The sequence below is a fragment of the Andrena cerasifolii genome, chromosome 5 (genome assembly GCF_050908995.1).
Source record: "Andrena cerasifolii isolate SP2316 chromosome 5, iyAndCera1_principal, whole genome shotgun sequence".
In the NCBI taxonomy this organism is placed as follows: domain Eukaryota; kingdom Metazoa; phylum Arthropoda; class Insecta; order Hymenoptera; family Andrenidae; genus Andrena; species Andrena cerasifolii.
In genome coordinates this window covers 11072717-11096443 of record NC_135122.1, presented here as the reverse complement: position 1 = coordinate 11096443, position 23727 = coordinate 11072717, and the positions used below count along the sequence as shown (strand labels likewise).

Below are 23727 nucleotides of genomic sequence, written 5' to 3'. Positions count from 1 at the left end.
TATAACAATCATCCTTTCTCGAATACTTTCAATATAACGCAGGGAAAATATGACAAATAGCGAAGCACATAGACGTGAGACGTGATTCATACTTCCTGTTGTTGTCAGCCCTGATTCATAAGATCATGGTTGACCGATTGGGTTAGTTTGTACCCCATTTATTATCATTTAATTAATGTTAGAAATTTCATGAGAAATTTCACTTATTTCTCACGCATCGCCTCGACATTTGTGATATTAACAATATCCTGGTTTAGAAACAGCAAGATACTGGGCGTATTCTATGATCTGTGACATTTGTGCATCGGATAACGGTGTAGCTCCGTAGCTTGTGTTTTTGACAGTTAAAACGAGTACATAATGTATGCAAACTACTTGAAAGGAATAGCTAATATTTCGCCGCGTTCTGTTTATCAGCGTAAACTTCACGAATGGAGATCGAGCGTTGCTCAGTTTTTATACGATTGCTGCAGTAAATAGAGAAGCTAAAGCGATTTAACTCACTTCTGACATATCGTTTTGAGATATGCATTTATTCCTGTTCAAGGATTTAAAGATTCACAGCTTGCGTATTCACGTCTTCTGACATTTACATTGGGTAGCAATATAGCTCGACAGCTTGTGTTTCTTACAGTTGAATCCAACATATATTATATGAATTATTGGAGGCAAATACTTAAAATTATACCATATTTCTCCATGAGACGGATATTCGAAATTGTTTATTGTTTATATTATTGTTTATTGTTTATATGATTTGTTACAGTAAACAGCGAGGCCAATGCCAGGCGTATTGCTATGGTCGAAAACTGCTTTGGCAGTTCTGGCCAGGTAAGATTCAGATTATAGGATATTTAATCCTACTTATTCAGGAATCATATTTCCACGAAGGCATAACTGGCAATATTGAAAATATAAAGTTGAAAGTGTAACTTATTTCGAATTAATCTAATAGTATTATTTATTGTAGTCACTTGCGGTACCTGGAAGAGTTTTAGTAGGAGAAGGCGTCCTAACAAAAATGTGTAGGAAGAAACCAAAACCGAGACAATTCTTCTTGTTCAATGACATATTGGTTTATGGAAACATTGTAATGAACAAGAAAAAGGTACGTCAACGATATCTTGTTAACTTATGTACATGCAATTTCATTTAATTCGCCAATATGATAATTTAGTGTAATTTATCGATGTATTAAATAGGTGAAAGTAAATTTACATTTTTTATGTTGACAGTACAACAAACAACATATTATACCACTCGAAGAAGTCAAACTTGAGTCTTTGGCTGATGAGGGTCGTATGTTATATTTTTACTTTTTACTTTTTTCGTAATGCCCTTTGTTCGTTTATATCATATTTGACAGTCGGAAATATTGAATTACTTTTAGCTACGTACTTTAAATACAGTAACAGTCTAACAAAGAGAAGCAGTAGTAAAGATTTTGTTGCGTTAGCTAGAACACTTTTATCTAGCTTTGTAGCGCCATTTCTTATTTATAATAGTTTCAGGACTAATATTTGGACTACTAATCTCGACCACATTATGTGCATTCAATGTAGCAGTGTTGAAAATTATGTAGAGATAGTGTAGTAATTCGTCATTATTTATAGAATATCGCAATGGCTGGCTCATAAAGACAGTAACAAAGTCGTTTGCTGTTTATGCTGCCACTGCTACAGAGAAGCAAGAATGGATGGCTCATATTACAAAATGTATCGAGGACTTATTAAGAAAGAGTGAGTAACCGTTATTGCTTAAAAAAATGTAACATTCAAGCGCCCCTTTAGGTATATGTACATTTATAATTCGAGCGTGTTTTCTTTCGGTAGGTGGTAAAAAGCCAGTCGAAGTTCACGCGGCTGTGTGGGTTCCAGATAATGAAGCTACAATTTGCATGCATTGTAATAAAACACAATTTACAGTCTTAAACAGACGGGTACATGTATTCGCTATGTTTTCAACGAAATTATTGACACAATGTACTGTGCCCGGATGGAAAGAAGTCGGTTGAAATGTCACAGGGGCAAGAGGGGTTCTTCGCTCGCATTGGCTCCCCCCCGCTCGTGTCCCGTTTGCTTACTTTGTATTCGGCGACGTTGTCGCGCCGGCCAATAGGGATATACTATTCGGACCTGATGTTCGGACCCTATAGTTTCTCGACCGACTTCTTTCCATCCGGGCACAGTAGTTTCGATGTACTCATTGGTAAACATAAATTTTTTCAGCACCACTGTAGACAATGTGGGGCTGTGGTATGTGGGCCTTGCAGCAATAAGAAGTTGTTATTGCCTGGTCAAGGAAATGGAAAAGCAGTTAGAGTCTGTTTGCAATGTTACGATGCAGCTAGTAAAGTAAAAGCATCTCCGCCCACTGTTGACAGCTTGAATAATAAAGATCAGCAACGTAATTCAGCCGACAGTTCGGGGGGCGATAGTTCTGGCGACGATGACGATGGAACCAAGGAAGAAAACCATGACGAGGTGACTAGTTGTGTTAAAAAAAATCCTTTCGCGTTAGTAACGTGGCCGATTCATGTTTCTTTTGTTACAGCCTAAATTTTATTCGACGCTTGGCCGATGAAGTTGAGAACATTGAAGCAAAGAACAATACAGACAGGAATATTATTCGAAACAATATTTTTGAAAGTCAATAACTTGAGATTTGTCAGTAATTAAAACCTACAGCGATGTAAAAATTGTAAAAGCTATTTTTAAATTATATTTATGCAGAGAAATAAGAGAAATGTCTGTGTATAAATCATTCAAATGATTTTATATTAAATTCTGAAAACTAGTATATTTGATATGTATATCTAATTTATACAAACAACTTAGAAAGTACGCTTGACGTTCAGAGTTAGTCGAACTATTCTAATGTTTACACAGACACTGAAACAAAAAAAGACTACTATTTTTAACTCTTTATATATAGTAAAGAAGTAATTCACGACAAGTGAAGCTATGAAATTTCGACCATTTATATACATGGATCTTGCTATATTGTAATATTTCGATAGTTACGATAATTAGATTCTAATTTTCGTTGATACGATATTTTAAGAATATATGCCGCATTGTGCCTTTCCAAATAGACCATTCGTTCTTTTTTACTATTTGTAAACAATTCATACGAATCTAATGTTAATTTCAGAGAGGATACACTATTTTTAGAGACTTTTAAGAAATTTTAATCGTATGAAATTAAACTTTGTTCAGCCGTTTGTAATTATAAGATTACATAAGATCTATGTGGAATGCGACGATTGTAAGAAAATATAATAAACAATATACAATTTCATCCAATCTTTTTATGTGGGTCACTTTTTAATTCCAATAAATACAGATGGCGCTCATAAACTAAATTTCGAATAAACATTAAATATAATTTAGAAACAAATTTCGAATGCATATTTATTTTTACGAATTAACATAATGCACTATATTTTACCGTCAACAAATTCACTTTTCACGAAATGGCCGTACATTCAAATATTTTCCATTAAAACTTTCTGAGAGCCTCCATATTTGTTAATGTTAAACAATATTTTATAGATTAATAAAGGAATTTTACGCGTTTGTATATGAACTGATATATATTGTCTAGCAAACCACATTTTGTGCCGAGGAATGGGGCAAAAATTACGTACCCGATGACATGGTTAAATATTTGAGTTATGGATTCTCAATATAAGTTAGTATTCTTCACTTTATATATCGTTTTGTTCGCATAAAAGTATGTGCACTCGTTATTAATTTCATTTTAACAAATAATATGAATCTATAACACAACAACAAAACCAGAAACTTAGGTGTAAAATACTTGATTACTCGAATAAGATTCATTCACTTCAATATAACCTGATCAGCAGTCATTTCTAAATAACTTCGTATAATACATAAATATATATATGTAAAAATGACTGTAATTTGTTTCAATATCACTCCGCGCCGTGCAAAATATATCAATAATTATGTTCTCAGTTCATTTTCAAAAGTTCATTTATGCTACAATTAAACTTCATTGAAAATATGATTACAGGATTATTCATCCTGTGAAATATTTGCAAGACCACTTGGTAAGTCTGCATGTATTTAAGCGTTATATATCGGAATTTATAATATTTATCATTTGCAGGCGCAAGAGGTTAGACCAGATGGAAGGCAATTTTTATCATTTCGCCCAATAAGTGTGAACATTTCATCGATTACTCACGCTGATAGTTCATCGGTGTTTAAAATTGGCAGCACAGCGGTTGTATGCGGCATTAAAGCTGTAAGTACTTTTCATCTAAGATTGTTACTCTTATTTCATTTGTTCGTAAACATTCGCGTTCGTGCTCAAGTCTGTACGCGGCCTTAAGGTATATAAAACTAGCTTTACTACTCGGCTTTGTCCAAAATTTAGATTTTAATTTTATAAAAGAAAACAAATTTTTAGTTTTTTTTTGTGAAAATGGTCACATTTGTCTGGATTAGTCAGGCATAATGAGCTGAGGTACATATCGCGACCTCAGAGCTTACCGTTTGAAAGTTTTTAGGCGACAGACAAACACACAAACATACAATACACTTTCTGCTTTATAGTATAAGATTGCATGTAGATTTAAATCTCGCTTAAAATTGTTGTAGGAATTAGCAGCGCCTAAAACGGAATCCCCTGATTGTGGATATGTTGTACCTAACGTTGAGCTTTCTCCATTATGCTCTCCAAAATTTAGGCCTGGACCACCAAGCGACCAAGCACAAGTTATTTCAAAAACGATAGACAACATCTTATGGAATTCAGCAGCCATTGATTTAAAAAGCCTATGTATCCACAGAGGGAAACTTGTGTGGGTACTATATTGTGACCTTTTATGTATTAACTATGACGGTTCTATAATTGATGCTTGTATTGGAGCTTTAACGGCTGCACTCAGTACTCGTAAGTTGTACGCTGTAAGCAAAGTCAGAATGTATCTATATTTTGTTTCTTTAATCGTACAATGCTTTTGTTCCCACATAGTGACCTTACCTGAAATAATTTACAATGCAGAAACTGGAGACACCTCTGTGCATTCTACGAAAAGGAAACAGTTTCCAATTAAGGCGTTGCCTGTCTCTGTGACTTTTGCGGTATTTGACGAGTAAGTTAAAATATTTCTAGTTTCTAAATTTACTTTTCAACTATTATTACATGTTACTTTGTTGTTTTTCTTCAGTCAGTTACTGATCGCTGATCCCACAGATGACGAAGAAAGTTTATGTTTGGGAAGATTAACGATCGTAATGGACGAAGAGAAGATCTGTTGCATACATAAACCTGGTATGTTGTGTGGCTATTTAAGAGAATATCTTTGAGCATGCTGTACGGTGAAGAAAAATTCTAATTATATATGTATATCAAATTACTTATTTAGGTGGAATCCCAATTTCTCACAATTTATTTTTAAACAGTTTAGCAAAGTCTAAGAAAAGGGCGAAATTAGTCAGATCGCTTATTAATACCGCTATATCATCAGCAAAGGAGAATGATTCAAGAGAATGAACGTTTGTATAAAATTCCATTACATCGTTAATAAAATATTTTATAATTATTTTGTTGTTATTTAAAACATCGACTTACATTACATTAAACGGGTGCGTTCCCCACCACGCCTAACCCTGGCGATGGGAGTCTTGCTGGACCTGGCGCCACTGCACTTGGCTGTGGAGGCCGGGGCTAGGAAGGCTACCCTGAGGATACACTTCGCGGGAAGATGGAAAGGCGCGGGAAACGGGCACACGGCGATCCTGCAGAACGTAAGGGACTCGCATGAGGCCCTGGACTGCGGGAGAGACTAATGTGACCCAGCCTACCGCTTCCAACATAACTTCGTCGTTCGCTTCCTAAGCAGAAAAGACTGGGAAGAGAGCGAGAATGAGTTACTCTCTCCAGGAGGGCTCACCTGGTATGCAGATGACTCCAAGACCAAAACCGGAGCCGGGATATGGGGGGAGAGGCCCAGGATGGAAAGGCCCATTGCCCTGGGCCCACATGTATCGGTTTTTCAGGCGGAGGTGCAGGCTATCAGGACCTGTGGCAGATTGAATCTCGACAGGGGCTATGAGGGCAGGCACATCTACATCTGCAGCGACAGTCGGGCCACACTTGGATCCCTACTCAACACAGTGGTGAGATCCAGCCTGGTGCTAGACTGCATGGACACATTGACGCAATCGGCTAATAGCAAACGCGTCAGACTACTATGGGTTCCGGGGCACGCCGGAATCAAGGGAAATAAAGGGGCAAACAGGGCCCGTGAAGGCGCGCCTAAACCGAATCGGGACCCGTCTAGGTGTCTCCATGGGGACTGTGAAGGAATGAACGAGGTGCTGGATCAGACAGCAACTCGAACAACTCTGGGAACGGACCCAACAGATAGGACACGCGAAAGCTCTGCTGAAGCGGCCTTCGAAAAAGTTAGGAGCGACACTCAGCCGCTTGGATAGGTCGCAGTTGCGACTACTCGTGGGGATGGTCTCAGGACACTGGCACACAAGGAAGTACCTGGCGCGTCTTGGGATCGTTCAGGAACCAAGGTGCCCGTGGTGCGGGAAGGAGCTGCCTTCTCGTCTAGCGGGAAGCCCTCCCAACTAGGACTGCCCGTACAGGCTCGGGCACAATGATCCAATAGAACTGAGTGCCCGGTAAACGCCCAAGATATATATACACATTACATTATGTACCTACTTAGATTTGGATTTAATAACTTCTAATGTACAATGTAAAATCTTTATATTGCAACTACTGCTTGACGTTAGTACCATGCTTATAATTAATAATTAATTACAACAACACATGAAATGTGTTAAGTGGAAAGGACCAACACCGCAAATGTCTGTACAAACAAGTCACGCGTGAATCAGCATAGAAGGAGTTAGTAGAGACTCGTTTTTTTCATAATACGTAAAAACTCTTCTTGAGAAATTTCTCCATCTCCATCTTTATCCGCCTCATCGATCATTTCTTGTAATTCTTCATCCGTTAGATTCTCACCCAATTCTCGAGCGACTCTCTTTAAATTCCTAAATGTGATCTTCCCTGTATTGTCGTCATCGAAAAGACGAAACGCTTTTAGCACTTCGTCTTTCGTATCTTTCTCCAACATTTTTACAGACATCAAGTTTAAAAATTCATCAAATGATAATGATCCAAGCCCGTCTGGATCGATATCGGCTATAAGCTTCTTCATTTCTTCCTTCTTTGGTTCGAATCCGAGAGCCCTGATGGCCACTTTAAGTTCCTTAGTGGCAATCCTTCCGGTACCATCTGGATCAAATAAATCAAATGCTTCTTTTATATCATCTTTTTGTTCCGCAGTCAACTCCAATTTTGGGGGACCCTTTCTCTTGACACTAATAACAGCTTGTTTCTTAGATGTTGAAGCCTGAAAAGTGATTATTGAGTTAGTGATATACAGCATTTACTAAAACTTAAACATTAACGGAGTTAAGAATATATCTGATACATACCATGTGTGAAAGTTAATCGCAGCACTTTAAAATAATATTTATAATTAAGAGCGTTCATGTGATAGAAAATTTTATTAGTATCAATTTCTTATAGACTTATTTGTGGTGTTAAGTATCGCACAATAACTATCTAAATATAATATTATATACATTCCTTTTGAAGGGAATTTTAAGTATTTTTCTAAGTATTATTTGTTTTACAATCTCGAGTTGTTAGCATAAATTTCATAACGTATCAGAAAGTGATATCACAAGACATCAAGTTGTCAGGATACTCATGGATTGATAGTTGTTTGTTTGTGCATGGCATGGTGAAACATAATTAGTGAACTTTTAACATCAAAGTTTCATTACGTTCAAGATTATTTTGTAAAACAGACAACAGAGAGCGTAGCGAAAGGTTAAAAAGAAGCATGATGACTATCTATCTCAACATCTAAATAAATATTACTTTATTCTGTTTTCAAAATAAAATAATTTAGTTTCTGGATACTTTATCGTGGCAGCACCGTTCGTTGCGAGGAGATTACGTACATTACAGTACATTATAACCGTTTATTTACGATTACACACACATAATGTATGAACCGATAGTTTTGAAGAAAAAAAAGCCTCACAGTCTTGTAGGTACGCCGGCTGGTAAAGTCAACGCAATCACGAATTTTCTGCTGACCGTGATTCCTTTTGCAGGTGTTGTGTTAGTCAGGTAAATAGTTACACGTTTCGCACGATGTGTATATAAATAGTCCATTTTTTATATACTCGTGTATCAAAACCTTTTTGTAAATTTGCAATGGTATTACGCGTCAAATAAAGTGCTCGAAAAAATATTCACGATCACTACACACTAATTATACATATTCATAATTAATATTTAATTTACAACTTAAAGAACTTAGTTCACGGGCATAGATTTGGTTAGAACTTTTTTTTGTTTCTTATAAGTTCTGTTTTTGAGGTAAATTTATGCATACAGTTTTGAAACACTCGGTATAATAAAAACATTTTCCACTGTACTTATAAGAACTGCTTTATCTTATGTTCTAGTCGTTACCTTATAAAGAAAAAGCAAATTATTTATGACCTTGAAGGACCTCCTAAACAGACTCCAGAGGAGGAGTTTATGAGATCTAGATCTTTCTGGATGAAACACGCTAATATCGCTGCACGCGTAATGAGTGAACAATACAAAAAAGAAAAATCATTAGCAGAATCGTCGGCTGTGTCGAATCCAGAAATAACTGAACCAAATAGTTGAATTACATGTGTACTCAGGTATTTGAATGACCTACTGATTATCAACAAACTTATTGAATTTCTGTAGTGGAAAATAGATTGTATGACAGAGGGCGAATGTAGAAAGGTATGATTAGTGCAAAATAATAAATCTTTCAATACTTTGTTGGATATATTGTCATTTTGTAATTCGATATATTGTTATTAAGTAAAATAAATGGTTTAAATGTATGCAAACTGTACTCGCGTGATCTTTATTAAATGACATTTCTCTATAAAATATTTATTGATCTTCAATTTGATATTTAATATAAATACTTATTACAGCACCCATAAATCGTTAGAGCTTAACGTAAAGTAATTGCTGGATAAACATAAAATGGACGAAGAACCTCAAAACAGTAAACTTTCATCTAATACTTCTGCTGTAGCGGAGAGCGATAGCATTTTAGATTTTAGAAGTCCGGAATCAAAGATTACTAAGACAAACTTCAGTGCATTTACTAAGTCCAACATTGCGAAACAGAAAAAGAAAACAACTACAAAGTTTAAGAATTCTGTGAAAAGTCATAAAGAAACACAGCTCAAACTAGATTTGGAGAGAAGTAAAAGCTCGCAGCGGTCTGAAGCTTCGGTAGAATCAACTTTCTTTAAGGCAAAACATGAGCCTCATAATGAAGAACGTACTACTGATGCCAAAGTGGCACTTGTATGCCCCTTATGCTTCAAAACGTGCAAAGATGTAGACTCTCAAGTATTGCATATGAAAATTTGTGCGTGTAAGAATAACATTTCAACGAGAAAACTATTAGATGCTATAGAGCTGCAAAAGCGTCAAGAGAATGAGAGGAGATTGTTGGGATTACTTATTCCGCCTATAGTACAAGATAAGAAGAAGCAAGTATCTCACAGAACAGTATGTACCTTCGGCATTACTTGCTTTAATGCTAGGACTAGATACTTTTCCTAAAGCAAGACATAGATTTGTAAATATGATTTTCTTTTATTAGAATTCACATGTAGATTCTGACCTTCAACTTGCATTGGCATTATCAAAATCTCTTCAAGAAGCAGAAGAATTAGATGAAATTAATGGAATCGAAAGAATATCTGAGATAACAAATCAATCTACATCGGAAGTAGTAGAATTATCAACTTATAAAAGGCAATTAGAAAAGATTGGGTTTGCAAGTAAGGAACCTGCACCGTTTATAAAAAGTAGAAGAAGTATGTATATATCAGTCTAACATACATGTTCATTTTAATGGATAGTTATAAACCGTACTTCTAAATAATAACTTTCTCATCAGGAAGATACAATACAATTACTCCTCTCAAAACACGTTCTGAAGAAGAAAGAAATCGCATCTTAACAGAAAGAATTGCAGAAATTCTCATAGGGAATGAACCAATTACTCAGAAACAAAAGAGAGATGAAAGTGATTGCAATCAGGCGATTAAAGCAGAAATTGTTCTAAAGAGTCTTTTACTTCGAAGACTTTGTCATAAGGTATAAATACTATTTCTATCTTGCTATTGTATACTTGATGGATCGTGCTGATAAATTCTGTATTACCTAATGCAAAGGAGGACAAGTTATGGGATAAAGCAAGACTAACACCAAGTCGAAAGCGCTTTTATGTAACGAATCTATCGGAATACGTATTTCCGCAAGAAAAACAAATGGAAACAGTAAGTAAAATATACATTAGATGTATTAAATATTGGAAATATATCATTTCAACATCATTTCAATCGTGTTTATAGGAAGAAGAAAGCATTATACAGCTTACAAATGCATGTGAAATAGATGATAAAAAATCGAATGAAAAGGAAACGGACGTATCGAGTACATGCAGCACCGAGAAACAATTTTTTGAAATATCTCAAACAGATTTATGTTTTAAAAATGAAAAATGTGAGAACTGTGGAGATAGCCAGTTCACTAATTCTTTAATAATGATTTGGGGAAATGCATTAAACGATAGCTCTGCAAGTGATATACTAATATTTGTTAATAATGACAAACATATTTGGGTACATAAATTAGTTTTTTACGTCCGATGTTCTAACATACTACTTGATGTTGTACCCAATGATACATTACTGTTTAGCGCAATCAAGGAAAAGATTTGTTGGCTCGACGTGCCTTACGATATTGCTTTAGCATTTTTAGAATTCATTTACTGCGGTGTAATTAGAAAGTATTCGAGTATTTTCGAAGATTCGAGGAACTTTTGTTCTTTACGGAATTTGGCAAGAAAGTACAAAGTACAGGAGTTGTTTGCTTATTTACAAAAAAAGGAGGTTGAGGCTAAACGAACAAAGGCTCCAATACGCGACGTTGAAAATACTGGACACGAGAAAACACTGATTTTTAGAAACGAAGATACTTTCAAATTAAATAGAAGTAATTCGGAAAATTTAATTCGTGATAGGGAAAACTTCAAAGTAGATGAAAGTGAAGAATTAAATGAGGAGCACTTGGAGAGATATACTGTGAACAAAAACAAATTAGGAGCTTCCGAAAGCGAATTGATACCTACATCTATTTCAAATTTACAATCATCAGTAATAATAGATCTTAACACGGTAGAGTTAGACGAAGATACACGCATAGATCAGTCAATTGAAGAACAAATTGATCATCTATCTCAGATAAGTACTATTCGCCATTCTAATGTATCTCCGGATATGTTTGATGATGGTAATGATATTACGCTGAGGTACGATGAGAAATGCACTGATCAAATGGCAGATAATGAAGAAACAAATAGAGATGCAACCCCTGAATCTGTTATTCTCGACTTTGTTAATGACATAACAGTTGATACTACCGATTCTTCCAAGACTGTAAACACTATTTCATCCAAGAATGTCGAAGAGTGTATAAATTCATTACCAATCACACCACATTCCAGCACATCCAAAATAACAAAGTTAAAGAGTAATCTGAGTTTATTTATCGAACAATTTCAAAAAGAGAACGCAAAATCAGATTCTGATGTAGATTTTGACGTTTCAATATTGTCTCAACGTCCTAAACTAAATAGGAATCCATTTACTATAATACAACACGGTAATTCTAATGATCGCGATGTATCAAATGAAAATTCTTTGAGGGAACGAACATTGAGAAAACAACAACATACTATAGATTCTAAATCAGATGTACAGATTACATCCGACGAAAGTGATACAGATATGTGTTTGAGTCTTGGATCAATGGAGATTTTAACACAATCAATAAAACACAAAGAAAACGGCGCAGAAAGGCATGCAAAGAATAACTCAATGAACAATGGTGTAAATAATGCAGAAGAGGTCCAAAATAATGTAACACCTTCTGCAACAAAGAGTTTACTAGAGAAGAGTGTTCACCTTAAACATTTGCAATATGACAGAGACCAAGATAGTATTACTTCAGATACTGATGCAGACGAGAATGAAATGTCTATGTATACGAGATATAAAAGAAATCATCGTAACAATAGCATAGTAAAATATCGAGATTTTGTAAAGGAACATATACTAAATAATTCTTCAGAAAGTAGTCAAGAAACTGAGGAGTACGAGAAAAGTAATAAAGTAAATAACGAAGGTGTTAATGTACTGTCGGATATAGATATAAACTTTCACGGTACAGTAACTTCAGAGGAAGAGCACGAAGGAGAAAAGGGTCATTTGTCTGTTGATATTACAACTCCAGTAAGAAGTCAGAGGAATGGTCTGAATATCCAAAGGGGGAATAATTCGAACAAGTTAAGATACAGCAAATCAGAAAGTAATATAGATGTAAGAGCTATAAGAAACAATTCATTGGAATCAACACCCAAGGGAAAGACGAACGAATCGGGATCAGTGGATTCCCCTGTATTAATATGTTCTAGCCCCGAATTTGACTGCGAAGCGTTAAATGCGAATACAAGCAATGAAAATAAGGCGCCTAATAATATCTTAAATCTTATAGAATCTCATGATTACACTCACATCTTTGAACGCGACATTTATTTGGCAAATGTTCACATTAATGATGACGATGGAAGTAGCCCTTCACCTGTTACTAAAAGAGCAAACCGATTATATAAATCTAATTCTACTTTGTCATATAATAAAGGAGATGCAACTTCGTCTACCATAACGAATAATGAGAATAACGAATTGATTAAAAGTAAAAGTTTGTTAACAAGCGACTCACGGCGCACAAAAGCATCGTTAACTGCGAAGCAATGCGATAGAAAATTCCAGAGGAAATCTAGGTCAGAAGCAAGTTTAAACATTAACAAAAAAGATGTTAGGAATGATGTGTCTGATGCGAACAAAAGTTCAAATCGAGACCTATGTAAATGCGGTCATAAAAGAACTCTCACTGCTGCATCACCTATCATTATCAGAGACAATGTCACCCCCCCTCCAGATTATGATGGCATGAAGTCACCTGAACTCCACGTAAGTCAATAAATCATACCTTATAGGCAAAAAAGGAATGGGAAAGTAAAATCTGCAATTTATTACTTTGTTCCTAGGCAGCGTTGAACAAATATGGATTGAAGTTACAGACACGAAACAGGGCTGTAAAATTATTAACATATATCTATAATGAGTTGCACCCTACACTCTGTACAACGCCAAAGAGCGTAGAATCCGAATTTGCAATTATAAGTAGCGAAGATGAAGAACCACCGACGAAAAGAATCAGTTACAGGAAAGATGAAGATGAATTACCACCTTCTCAAGCCAGGTATAACAAATAAAGCCTTTATTATTATATTTCCAGTAATGATTAAAATAATCTTTTCTCTGCCTTCTGACTGATATTCTTTTGCTTCAGTTTATTAACATATAAATTTCGCAATTCTATAGCACTGTAACTACGCAGTCACCAGTAAATGTAATCAACGAAAAAATACCTGATAATATGTTAAATATTAAAGATGCGTTCCTCAAATTGATCAAAGTTAAAAAGGAACTATATAATAACATTTTGGCTTATAACCCATTATGTATCGAATCTGTACATTCAATGTTGAAGGAAGAAGGTCTGAAATGTAAAATGAACGAAGTCATGGACTTTTTAGACGAGCAGGTAGTTTCCTCATTTTTAAATCGTATACGTGGTATTTGAAATATTTAAATATAACAAAGTCATATTCTTTACAGTGTATTACATTCTATTTCAACAAATCGAAACGAAACAAGATTAGAAAAGCATGACTTATATATAAATGGATAAAATACATATGCAAGTTTACACGGATGTACTTTAAAGAAATAAATTTCTTGAAAAGTATTATTTACGCGTAATGTTACGCTTTTGATAAATTTTATTAAAATATTATACAACTGAACAAGTAAAACTTCATAATTTATATAATTTTTAAACTTATACTAATATAATTAAATTTTATGAATGTAAAAACAATATGTGTCTAAATAAACCTTTCAATTTAAACTATCTATCAACGAACAAATAGTCAATAACAATTGAATTATTGAAAATAGATAAAACTTGATTCCTTTCGTGTTAACTAGGTTGAAAATCATTATAACGCAGTTATTTTGATTTTCATCATAAATTATTAATTACGAATGCTTTGGTCACATTGAACATTATTAAATAATACGAGAACATTTGATTGGAAATCCATTATTTTAGATACGCGTTTCGTTATATTTTGTGAGAAAGAATAGAAAAAGGTATAAAATTTAAATGCCTCACGTACCTCTCTATCCTAATATTTACTATACTAACTTTACTTTGGAAAAATGTCTTTTCGTATTATTTGCTGTTAATAGACTTGCTACAACTTCTGATCTTACGTAATCCATAATTTAACTGGCGCGAGGTACAAGTCCATTTACTTCAGGTTGGAGAAATTCCACTACAATAGCTAACACCATTTCATCAAGTGTGTTTTTTAACACTTTAACATCTCTGAAAGCAGTATTAGCAGTTGATTACATCCAGCAACGTTAGTGCACTTCGTTATTCTCTTTTCAAACAACTTACTGTTCCTCGGGAGGCGCACATAGTTCACTGTAATATTTAATCTTAGGCTCAGTGCCGCTAGTTCTTAATGTAACGACCAAACCATTCTTGAATGTAAATGTTATCATCTCACTGGATTTTGAAACGGGCAGAACTGCCTTATTTTCTGGTTTTGTATTGTCATATCCGGTTGTTAGATCGCGGACGCCTACTATGGGGTATTTCCCATTGAGAATGCTTGTTGGATACTAAAACACATCACAAGTTAAGACAAGCATCAAGCTGGACATAAGCTTCGCGAATTACCTTAAATTTTAAGTACTTTTAGATCCCAGTTTGTAAAGAATATATTGAAATAACGAGAGGGTACCAGTTGTCAACGCACATTTAAAACACTCACAATATATTTATTCCTGGAATTCCCTCCAGAAATGGTGCAAGAGAGTAAAGAGTTTGTACAGTTGGAATAGTTAAAATAGCGAAAAAAATTGATGGCAAAAGTGGCAAGGAAAGGATTAAAAGATTTGTAAACACGTTTGTCTCAATACTGTGGCTCGACATCTTTGAAAATACAAGTTGAATGTGACTGTATATAAAATACTGTAATCTGTATATATCTCACAAAACTAACAGAATTGCGTAAAGTAATATTATTTGCATACGTGCAGTACTATGTCCGTTCAGTTACTAGTCATTGTGCTTTCGCATACGCAGCAATTATGTATGTGTCTGTTGACCTTGTGAGCTAGTAATACTAGTTTCCACTGCATACGTTACTTTTTACATTTTGTTATAACACAGGAATGACTGGCATCTTTAAGCAAACTTGTTTTGCTCTTACCGTATTTGGTTTGCCTGTGTAACTTCGTAATCTTTCAAATATTGACTTAATTACATCTGGCTCGTGACAAATCCAATATGAATTCTTAGAAATGTGATGCCCGTACCTAGACAAAGCATATAAATATCTTTAGTCGAACACAATCCAATTCAGACGAATATTTTACAGAACGTACAGAGCATATATTTCGTCCAACTTGTCGCGAAGGGTAAGTCCCATAGTCTCAAGGTAAGCTGACAACTCTGCTACATGCATTCCAGCACTTATGCCATCTTTATCAAGGGCATTGGAATTACACATAAAGCCGATGGCTTCTTCGTATGCAAATATAACTGTTTTATCTGCTCTATTCAATTCCACAGTTCTATTACCCATCCACTTAAAACCTGTTAAAGTTTCCTTTCGACACATGCAAAAAGGGCTATAGTTTTCAAAGTGAGAAACGTGATCGCACTTGGTTTTAAAATATGCATACCTCAAAGTTAAATCCTTCTTGTTTAGCCATGGCAGCCAAAATTTTACTCGACACAGTAGAGGCTAGCATGTATACATTGGAAAAGTCTGTATCAGAATGTTGTACTTGATATGTATGCATCATCCACCATCCTAATAGTGCTCCCAATTCATTGCCAGAGAAGATGTACCATTCTCCGCTGTAAATAAACGTTGAGGTACGTTAAATGTGATCCATATACGTTAATAGAAGACCAGTAACTACATACTTCTTCAATTTTGTGGCACAAGCTAATCTATCCGCATCGGGATCATTAGCAAGAATAATAGAAGAAGAATTTTCATTCGCTACTTTTATACTGAGGTCTAAAGCACTTTTGCCTTCCTCAGGATTTGGATACTTTACAGTTGGAAATTCTGGATCGGGCAGCTTTTGTTCCTCGACTACTATGAATGGCTGCAAGGGATAAATAACGATCATTTATATAGCGTGACAAAAACGTTACAATTGCTACCAATACCTTTAAACTAGCAGCATCGAAAGCGGCACTCATATATTCATATCCAACGCCGTGCATAGGGGTATAAGTAAATTTTAATATCGTATTTCTATTTACTTCAGGATACAAAACAGTCTCTTTGAGGTCGTGGAAATAGTTTTGCATTATATCGTCCCATGGATCTTTATACAAAGTACTACCATAGACTTCCATTACATTCCAGGAGGACTCGGCTGGGTTAAGATTATCAAGTATATGCTTTTGAATCTTCTTGTCATGCGGCGAAATTATTTGCGCGCCGTTCTCCCAATAAACTTTGTAACCATTGTCATCTTTAGGGTTGTGAGAAGCCGTAACCATTACCCCAGCCGCGCATTTGAACTTTAATATGCCGTAAGGTATGAATGGAGTGGGAACGACTTTTGAGAAAAGGTACACCTTCACATTCTGTGCTATAAAAATTGCAGCAGTTAATTCTGCAAATCTAAAATAATATTGCGGAAACTTTATACTTATGCCATTACAGTGCAATTGCGTTCTAATATATGTAATGCATATTTTACGGGTAGCGAGATCTATAATTAAAATATGTTCCTATTAACCTTTTACTACAGTGGCGTCCATCGTATCCTATTATCACACCTTTCTCAGGTGCATTAAGTACAACATCGATTAGGTACTTTGATAAACCCTGAGCAGTTTGAACTATAACTAAATCATTCATTTGACTATATCCTGGACCCATACAACCTCTCAGCCCAGCTGTACCAAATTCCAGTCTTTTCAGAAATAAATTAGATAAAGTCTTAGCGTTATCATTACGAAGGAGTTTTTCAATTTCGTGCTCCGCATTTGGATCCTACAAAAGTAGTTGTAGACGCACATTATGATCAGTACACGTATATTGAATATGTGATGTAAAAATCAATTATATTGAAAACCTTGTTCCACTTTAACCATTCATTGATTTTATTGTCCAGGTCGATATTCCCAGTGCTAACTGAACTTTTTGTAGCCATAGTGACAATATCTGCATAAAATAATCCAAGGATTAATAATTCTTCTATCGAATACCTTTTGCTAACTACTTTCTCATCAATTAATCTTACTAATACTCTTCTACTAAATACTTTGTTAACAAATTATTTGTAAGCAAAGTATTAACAAAATATCACATTACATATTAAACAGTTAAAAATCAGTAGAATCTACTAGAATACATATTGCTTAAAACTTTGTACTTTATTTTATATGATTTATTAAATACAATATAGTATACACAAGGGAAGAAAATAATCGAGCAATCCCTGTAAAACGAACACCACCGCGAGAACAGAAGTAACGATTCAGTAACGATCGTTGGCGATAATTAGCAACGCATGAAGTCTCAGTTTTTCCTTCTTTTTCTAACACGAAGTTAAAATATACGAACACGTCGAGACGGAGAATTTAAAAGAATACAAATCTTTCTCCGATATTTAAACAATTGACGTTAAAGCTGTCATTGTGTTATATACAATCGCAAAAGCGAAATATATGTATGTATTCGTTGAGCATGAAGTCGCATGCGGTGCAATTGAACGCAATTCATGAGTTTACCGTAATTTAACTGATTATCAATGTAGTACTCACAGATCGAGTTAAAATATTCGTCGAGCGAGTAATAAAATGTCGTTATAATATAAAATAGAAAAAATAAGCTTGCGATATGGCACGCAAATGAAGATAATCTTAGCGGCGATTAGGGAAGATAAATCCTATAGATGCCGACTAACCTATCCTTGCTGCACCGTGCCGGTGACGCAGGGTCGGTTGGTCCATTCGTTGAGAAAGCACGATAAAATTCGATTTTTCTAATCGTTTTATGGAAATCTTGGACGGTAGTTGGAAGTTGAATACACATGATATGAGTTGTCTCCGACCCGCAGAGACGTACTTCTGCGGTGAGAACGGTGATCATTTTACGGTACAGAAGGTGTGTATCTACTGTGCATACGCAGGATGTTCTTTCAGGTTATTGTGTTTTTATCTTCAAGAATACAGTACGTGACTGTGTTTATGCGGGTGGTTTAAATTTTTCCCACTACCTATACCTATTTCATTCCGTAGCGATTAAAGTTGTCTATAGGACGTCCTTTAATTAACAGGTGCCCCACATTTTTTAAACTTGTAGTGTCATAGGTAAAGAGTTAATTGCAATCCCATTAATATGTAGAATTCAGTTATTTCTGTAATGATTAATTGCGTATGTATCTTCTAACATATGTGATTACTATTTCTGTTTCAGTATGAATGAATTATGTCGACTGTACATTTAGTTATCTTTCGAACAAGAGAGCGATGCTCAGGGCTACCCAGAAATTACTTCGGCATAAGTATAAGGCCTATTACGTAATAGAACTAAATATGTTTAGACTTTTTATCAAAGTGCTATGAACGCTATGAACAACAGGTGATTTCATAATTCGTCCTTTATTATTATAATCTTATTACTTCTGTTACATTTTTCCTTCTTATTCCTACTTTTAGACACAATGCTTTCAAGAAATAAGTATGTTGATTGGTTTATAGGAAATATTCTACTAAGATGGATATTGGGATTGTTAAAATCGCCGAGGATAAGGATTTTGAGAAATTGAAACAGTTGTACGATGATAATAACGAGTGGAGGTTGGATTACAATAAACCCGACCTGTCGGTTTGGACAAAAACTGTGCCAGGAATTAGTTTTAGAATAGTGAAAGTATGTGTTCCCTCGTCGTAATTAACTGCTGCGACGTTACCCAGTAAACAAACTGACCGCAGCATGCCAGCAGATTGGCAACAGATTCGAGTAGATCCTGCGTCAGATTCGGGGCCTACTATGTCCGCATTTAACTATAGTTCCGAGGTCAGATCCTGAAGTCAGGATTCTGCTGCCTATCTGCCCCCAAATCGCGTTGCACAGAATCTGATCGATTTCTGCCATTAAATTGTATCAGAAGACCCTGCCGCCAATCTGCTCGCAGGCTGAGGCAGCACAATTTGTTGGCTCTCTGATGTCAGTCTGCTTTCATCATCGAATATAACAAATGACTGACTGGGTGATGTTAAAATATTTTGCAGATTAGAACTCGCTTCTCTGACGTTTTACCAGAAACATTGTACGATGTATTGCACGATCCTGATTACAGGAAAGTATGGGATACTCATATGATCGAATCGAAGGACATAGGTTTTTTTAATCCTAACAATGATATTGGTTATTATTCCAGTGAGTATTATTATCATTGTTAGGTATAACATTATTTGTATGCACGTATATATGAATTGGAACTGTTTCAATGAAAATTGAATGTATATCGACTAGTGGCCTGTCCGTCTCCGTTGAAGAATAGAGATTTCGTTCTACAAAGATCGTGGCTTGATACCGGCATAGAACAGTTGATTATAAATCATTCTGTTTTCCATAAGGATTACCCACCGAGAAAGCAATTTGTGCGGGCAACATCTTACCTTACAGGTAAGATTCGAAAGTGAAAATAGAGATTAGTAAACGTTTAATTAGTATTTCATTATTGAAATCTCTGATTCAAGGATACATCGTGAGACCATCACGAAATGGCGATGGTTCTGAACTGGGTTACGTATCGCATACCGATCCGCATGGAAAGCTGCCAGTTTGGTTGGTCAATAAAGTCACACAAATATTTGCACCGCGAGTACGTGTTCTCGTACATTGATTACAAATAAACCAATCTCGCGCTAGAGCGCAAACTCATTAACTAGGTATATATTTCTCTTTCAGATGGTTAAAAAGTTGCATAAAGCTTCTGTTGCATATCCCGATTGGAAGGTGCTGAATAATCCAAATTACAAACCATGGCATTTCCCTGAGCAAATTGCAGCGCCGCGAATACGAGTCATAGATGTAAGTATCTTCTTATGTAATTTCATGGTTTGCAGGATAAATATGCTACGTAAAGGAACAGGAGTTGCAATCTCGAATTATGACCAATGTGTTAATAAACTTGTAGTGTGTAAAGTCTGCAGAAGAAAGAAATTCGAAGAGTCATTATGTTGATGAATCAGAGTTAAGGGATTCTTCTACAATGGATAGCGATTAAATTATTTTCAATATAGACCTTCGTGTTGTTAGGATTACTAAAGAATAATTCCAACTATTAAATGCAGTATTATAAAATTTCAGGATATCAAGAAATCTTGATAATATTCAATTTGTATGCGTGTACACTCGCACACTTAATTAAATTTTATTGATTTCGTTAGTAGTGGCGATGTAAGGTTTGTTACTATAGTGAAGCTTATCGTAACGAACGAAGGTGCAAAGTAACAAAGTACTGCATCGTGTTAAATACTAGTCATGGCTAGTTATTGAGCCAAAGGAGTTGTATGTGTGTTGAAAATGTAATTTATTATATATACTGCAGCCTCGAATATATAACGCACAATACGCAGGTCGTAATATCAAATTTCTGTTTATATGCATTTATTTGTGTCGGCGTGTAAGTACTATATAAATATCGTGGATAGCTTCTGTGCGATGGAAAGGGTTACTAAAGGTACAAACCTTGTGTATTATCTATATTGAGGATTTTTCAAAGCTATTGAATTATATCTTGGCGCGTAGACAATGATTGCAGCATGTGGTAAAAAAAAATGTGATTTTCGTAATGTCAGGGATACCTTCAGATAAATACAAGAACATTAGTCAAACACGGATAGCATTTCTGTTACAATTTTCGAGAAATTGATTCTAGTCAAAGATATTGATCGAACTTGAAAGGATTAAAGTATATAAGATATGATCGATAAGTCTATCTTAATTTCGATAAATACTATTTAACTGCTTCATATTAATAATACTGTATCTTCTTGTTCCATGAAATATTTAAAATGTTACCTATATAGTACTTAGAATATATCGATTAGTTCGTTCGGAAAATAGGTGCAAGTAATCAAATTCGTCAACTGAAGTAAACTTTCTTAGTTTTGCAACGTAGTTCCTGTACTTAGAATTTTCTACATTTTTTTAGAAAGAGGATAAAGATTTATCGTATTCATCAACTACTTTGCCTAGACTAAAACAGTTAACATATCCGATTTATAACAATTCGACTGATATATTCAAGTTTTTATTATAGAATATAAATTCATTGTTTTTCCTATTTAACACAATTTTCTTACGTACACACGCGACGTGTATGTACGAATTAACAAATTTAAATAATTTGCCATGAGACGTTTAGAATATATACAAGCAGTTTATGTACGTATCACTTAATTCACAATGAAAATTTTTATGAATTTTACGATAAACGTTAAAATAAACAGCTAAAATATTGTACACTCCTCACATTAATTAATCACCTCTAGGAGCCCGAAAAATAGGGGCAAGTTCACATGGTTATAACTCCGGTAAAAATAGTCGTATCGATATTTTGAAAATATGGTAGAACGTTCCTGAAAAAAAACAATAGAAAGATCAGCATTTCCTCTTTAAGACGCATCTTTGACTTTTTCGATTCGATTAAAATTTCGGTCTATGATGTCCTTTTGAAAATATGCTTAAAAATTGCACAAATTCTATTTTTTCTTCAACTCGCTGTATCTACGCGAGGGATGACCGGAACATCAATGTGTTAAGCTCATTTTAAAGCGGAGAGTCTCCCGATTTTTTTGAGATCCACCGGAACCCATTGCGATAATTTTTTACCTGTGGCCTTTAAGTTTAAAGTTACTTGCCCCTATTTTTCGGGTTCCTAGAGGTGATTCTTGAATTAATGTGTGGAGTGTGTTATTACGAGTGTTTTAAAGTTATTAAAGTAATTTAAACGATTCTATGCACTAATCTGACTAGTCGTTTTTTTATGTACTTAATGAGTCAACTATTTTGTGTTGGGTCAATAACTCTGTTAAACCGCAGGGTTCTTATCTTCTTGCCTTATTTATTGCAAATTTGATATGTTCCCACTATAATTTATAGAAATGGGTTCTTACTTCCTGAATTACAGTGTCAATTGAAAGACAAATAAATAGCTTAAAAATTTCTCTACATGCTCTTGCACTTGTATCTATAACTTTAACATTATATATACATTTACGTGTGACCTTATATAGTATAATGCAGGAACTGAATCAAAATTATGTATATCGCTGACGTTACGTTTATTAATAATTCTTAAAGTAATAAGACACTTTTTAAAATCTCATACCGTTATCTTTGTATAAAATTTATCAAGATATCAAATTCTAGCGTATCTGCTTCTTTCGTGTTTTAAATTTATGCCTTTATATTGTGCATTGCATTTTCGGTGTACATGTTTCTGTGTAAGTTTAGCACTTTAAAACAATACGCCTAAATATCTAATTTTCAAACTCGTATGTTACATATAAGTATATGTATTTCTGGGAGTTTCGTAAGTGATTTGTATCTATTTACAATAGCTTAAGTTCCGATTCATATAATTCAATACTGATGCAAACACGCTATTGTTATCTTTCCAGTGTACGACCTATTTTCAATTACAAATATAGAAGTCTTTTATATCGTTTCCTTATGTATACAACCAGCAATTCACTAAAAAACAAACTATATAATTCTACGATTTTCGCAGTTTACATAAGAATTGTTCTTCTATAATAGCCACGTTACTCGATGTATTTCATAGATTTTATTTAATCGTTAACGCAATTGAAACAGAAGAATTTACAATACACGTAATTACAACTTTGTTCTGAGATTTAATTTTACCGTCGAATAGAATTCAATGAATTCGAAGCTCCATGCTTCGTTGTATAACGAATTCTATGAAATACATCAACTTAATAATGCATTATACTAGTCGACATGGAGAGTCCTGTACTCTTACCTATAAAATTGCAATTCCGAGCTTAAATAGTATTCCTTTTGTGACGCTATATTTTTTAAAACTTTACGTATTGTACTAATATACACACTTTCTTAGCTATATTACCATATCTTATCAGACATTGTGATAATGCCGCATCTGCTAATGTTGCGCTGCAGATATTGATTCACTTTGTTCATAATGAATTGTATGTAACATAAAATTGTTAAAATTTTTAATCGACTAATCTGTTTTACGTTGCACTCCCTCTCCCCTTTTATACTTAAATTCACTTACAAGATGTTCCTTCTCATATTCGCCTTAAATGTACAAAAGTGTCGGAATCTTGTAGCAACATTAG

The 23727-nt window shown here is 34.7% G+C and overlaps 6 protein-coding genes across 19 annotated transcripts; 4 read left to right on the top strand and 2 right to left on the bottom strand.

Moving 5' to 3' along the window:
• Positions 1–52: 52 nt before the first annotated feature.
• Positions 53–3305, top strand: Rush (pleckstrin homology and FYVE domain containing family member rush hour). 3 transcript variants are annotated; one of them, XM_076811686.1, is made up of 8 exons: positions 53–141; positions 767–831; positions 971–1108; positions 1236–1299; positions 1614–1739; positions 1833–1939; positions 2229–2483; positions 2554–3305. In XM_076811686.1, exons 1-8 carry the CDS (start codon positions 126–128, stop codon positions 2581–2583), a joined length of 801 nt encoding a protein of 266 aa, XP_076667801.1. In that variant the 5' UTR covers positions 53–125; the 3' UTR covers positions 2584–3305. The 3 variants fall into 3 exon arrangements, with proteins under 3 accessions (XP_076667801.1, XP_076667800.1, XP_076667802.1); XM_076811685.1 differs by lacking the exon at positions 53–141 and adding an exon at positions 269–314; XM_076811687.1 differs by lacking the exon at positions 53–141 and adding an exon at positions 422–668.
• Positions 3306–3390: 85 nt separating this feature from the next.
• LOC143368695 (exosome complex component RRP43) lies at positions 3391–5578 on the top strand. The gene is made up of 7 exons (XM_076811679.1): positions 3391–3693; positions 4042–4078; positions 4138–4275; positions 4632–4926; positions 5008–5128; positions 5204–5307; positions 5402–5578. The coding sequence occupies exons 1-7, from the start codon at positions 3677–3679 to the stop codon at positions 5527–5529; spliced, it is 840 nt and encodes a 279-aa protein (XP_076667794.1). The 5' UTR covers positions 3391–3676; the 3' UTR covers positions 5530–5578.
• Positions 5579–6710: 1132 nt separating this feature from the next.
• LOC143368703 (uncharacterized) lies at positions 6711–8225 on the bottom strand. 2 transcript variants are annotated; one of them, XM_076811708.1, is made up of 3 exons: positions 8085–8225; positions 7497–7520; positions 6711–7411 (listed from the first exon to the last, which is right to left on the bottom strand). In XM_076811708.1, exons 2-3 carry the CDS (start codon positions 7497–7499, stop codon positions 6902–6904), a joined length of 513 nt encoding a protein of 170 aa, XP_076667823.1. In that variant the 5' UTR covers positions 7500–7520; positions 8085–8225; the 3' UTR covers positions 6711–6901. The 2 variants fall into 2 exon arrangements, with proteins under 2 accessions (XP_076667823.1, XP_076667822.1); XM_076811707.1 differs by lacking the exon at positions 8085–8225 and adding an exon at positions 7990–8040.
• Positions 8061–15296, top strand: LOC143368676 (uncharacterized). Of its 5 annotated transcripts, none has more exons than XM_076811638.1 (10): positions 8061–8202; positions 8544–8859; positions 9060–9648; positions 9743–9959; positions 10043–10242; positions 10320–10424; positions 10500–13181; positions 13259–13473; positions 13596–13818; positions 13893–15296. In XM_076811638.1, the coding sequence occupies exons 3-10, from the start codon at positions 9112–9114 to the stop codon at positions 13944–13946; spliced, it is 4233 nt and encodes a 1410-aa protein (XP_076667753.1). In that variant the 5' UTR covers positions 8061–8202; positions 8544–8859; positions 9060–9111; the 3' UTR covers positions 13947–15296. The 5 variants fall into 5 exon arrangements, with proteins under 5 accessions (XP_076667753.1, XP_076667757.1, XP_076667758.1 ...); XM_076811642.1 differs by having other exon boundaries at positions 10500–13185; positions 13263–13473; XM_076811643.1 differs by having other exon boundaries at positions 10320–10428; positions 10507–13181.
• Positions 14021–18413, bottom strand: Pgm2a (phosphoglucomutase 2). 4 transcript variants are annotated; one of them, XM_076811654.1, is made up of 10 exons: positions 18291–18413; positions 17457–17545; positions 17118–17374; positions 16537–16999; positions 16285–16472; positions 16038–16215; positions 15738–15961; positions 15563–15668; positions 14743–14969; positions 14021–14667 (listed from the first exon to the last, which is right to left on the bottom strand). In XM_076811654.1, exons 1-10 carry the CDS (start codon positions 18334–18336, stop codon positions 14565–14567), a joined length of 1881 nt encoding a protein of 626 aa, XP_076667769.1. In that variant the 5' UTR covers positions 18337–18413; the 3' UTR covers positions 14021–14564. The 4 variants fall into 4 exon arrangements, with proteins under 4 accessions (XP_076667769.1, XP_076667770.1, XP_076667771.1 ...); XM_076811655.1 differs by lacking the exon at positions 18291–18413 and adding an exon at positions 18148–18276; XM_076811656.1 differs by lacking the exon at positions 18291–18413 and adding an exon at positions 17757–18025.
• On the top strand, positions 16806–23609 carry LOC143368696 (START domain-containing protein 10). 4 transcript variants are annotated; one of them, XM_076811680.1, is made up of 8 exons: positions 16806–16947; positions 18803–18967; positions 19087–19258; positions 19621–19768; positions 19865–20017; positions 20092–20216; positions 20303–20425; positions 20532–23609. In XM_076811680.1, exons 2-8 carry the CDS (start codon positions 18948–18950, stop codon positions 20619–20621), a joined length of 831 nt encoding a protein of 276 aa, XP_076667795.1. In that variant the 5' UTR covers positions 16806–16947; positions 18803–18947; the 3' UTR covers positions 20622–23609. The 4 variants fall into 4 exon arrangements, with proteins under 4 accessions (XP_076667795.1, XP_076667799.1, XP_076667796.1 ...); XM_076811684.1 differs by lacking the exon at positions 16806–16947 and adding an exon at positions 18264–18395; XM_076811681.1 differs by lacking the exon at positions 16806–16947 and adding an exon at positions 18348–18490.
• Positions 23610–23727: the final 118 nt, after the last annotated feature.

What these genes read in the sequence shown, in the direction of transcription:
- Rush (XM_076811685.1), top strand. Translation starts at nt 284, where the DNA reads ATGATCTGTGACATTTGTGCATCGGATAACG. An exon ending in GCTTTGGCAGTTCTGGCCAG is followed by an intron (nt 832 to 970) that starts GTAAGATTCAGA and finishes TATTTATTGTAG; the next exon opens with TCACTTGCGGTACCTGGAAG. An exon ending in TTACAGTCTTAAACAGACGG is followed by an intron (nt 1,940 to 2,228) that starts GTACATGTATTC and finishes AAATTTTTTCAG; the next exon opens with CACCACTGTAGACAATGTGG.
- LOC143368695 (XM_076811679.1), top strand. An exon ending in AATATTTGCAAGACCACTTG is followed by an intron (nt 4,079 to 4,137) that starts GTAAGTCTGCAT and finishes TATCATTTGCAG; the next exon opens with GCGCAAGAGGTTAGACCAGA. An exon ending in AACGGCTGCACTCAGTACTC is followed by an intron (nt 4,927 to 5,007) that starts GTAAGTTGTACG and finishes GTTCCCACATAG; the next exon opens with TGACCTTACCTGAAATAATT.
- LOC143368676 (XM_076811638.1), top strand. Translation starts at nt 9,112, where the DNA reads ATGGACGAAGAACCTCAAAACAGTAAACTTTCATCTAATACTTCTGCT. An exon ending in TGAAGTCACCTGAACTCCAC is followed by an intron (nt 13,182 to 13,258) that starts GTAAGTCAATAA and finishes CTTTGTTCCTAG; the next exon opens with GCAGCGTTGAACAAATATGG. An exon ending in TTACCACCTTCTCAAGCCAG is followed by an intron (nt 13,474 to 13,595) that starts GTATAACAAATA and finishes GCAATTCTATAG; the next exon opens with CACTGTAACTACGCAGTCAC.
- Pgm2a (XM_076811654.1), bottom strand. Translation starts at nt 18,336, where the DNA reads ATGGACCAACCGACCCTGCGTCACCGGCACGGTGCAGCAAGGATAG. An exon ending in TGTGCCACAAAATTGAAGAA is followed by an intron (nt 16,216 to 16,284) that starts GTATGTAGTTAC and finishes GTTTATTTACAG; the next exon opens with CGGAGAATGGTACATCTTCT. An exon ending in TGTGCGCCTCCCGAGGAACA is followed by an intron (nt 14,668 to 14,742) that starts GTAAGTTGTTTG and finishes TACTGCTTTCAG; the next exon opens with AGATGTTAAAGTGTTAAAAA.
- LOC143368696 (XM_076811680.1), top strand. Translation starts at nt 18,948, where the DNA reads ATGAACGCTATGAACAACAG. An exon ending in CACAAATATTTGCACCGCGA is followed by an intron (nt 20,217 to 20,302) that starts GTACGTGTTCTC and finishes TTTCTCTTTCAG; the next exon opens with ATGGTTAAAAAGTTGCATAA. An exon ending in CGCGAATACGAGTCATAGAT is followed by an intron (nt 20,426 to 20,531) that starts GTAAGTATCTTC and finishes ATAAACTTGTAG; the next exon opens with TGTGTAAAGTCTGCAGAAGA.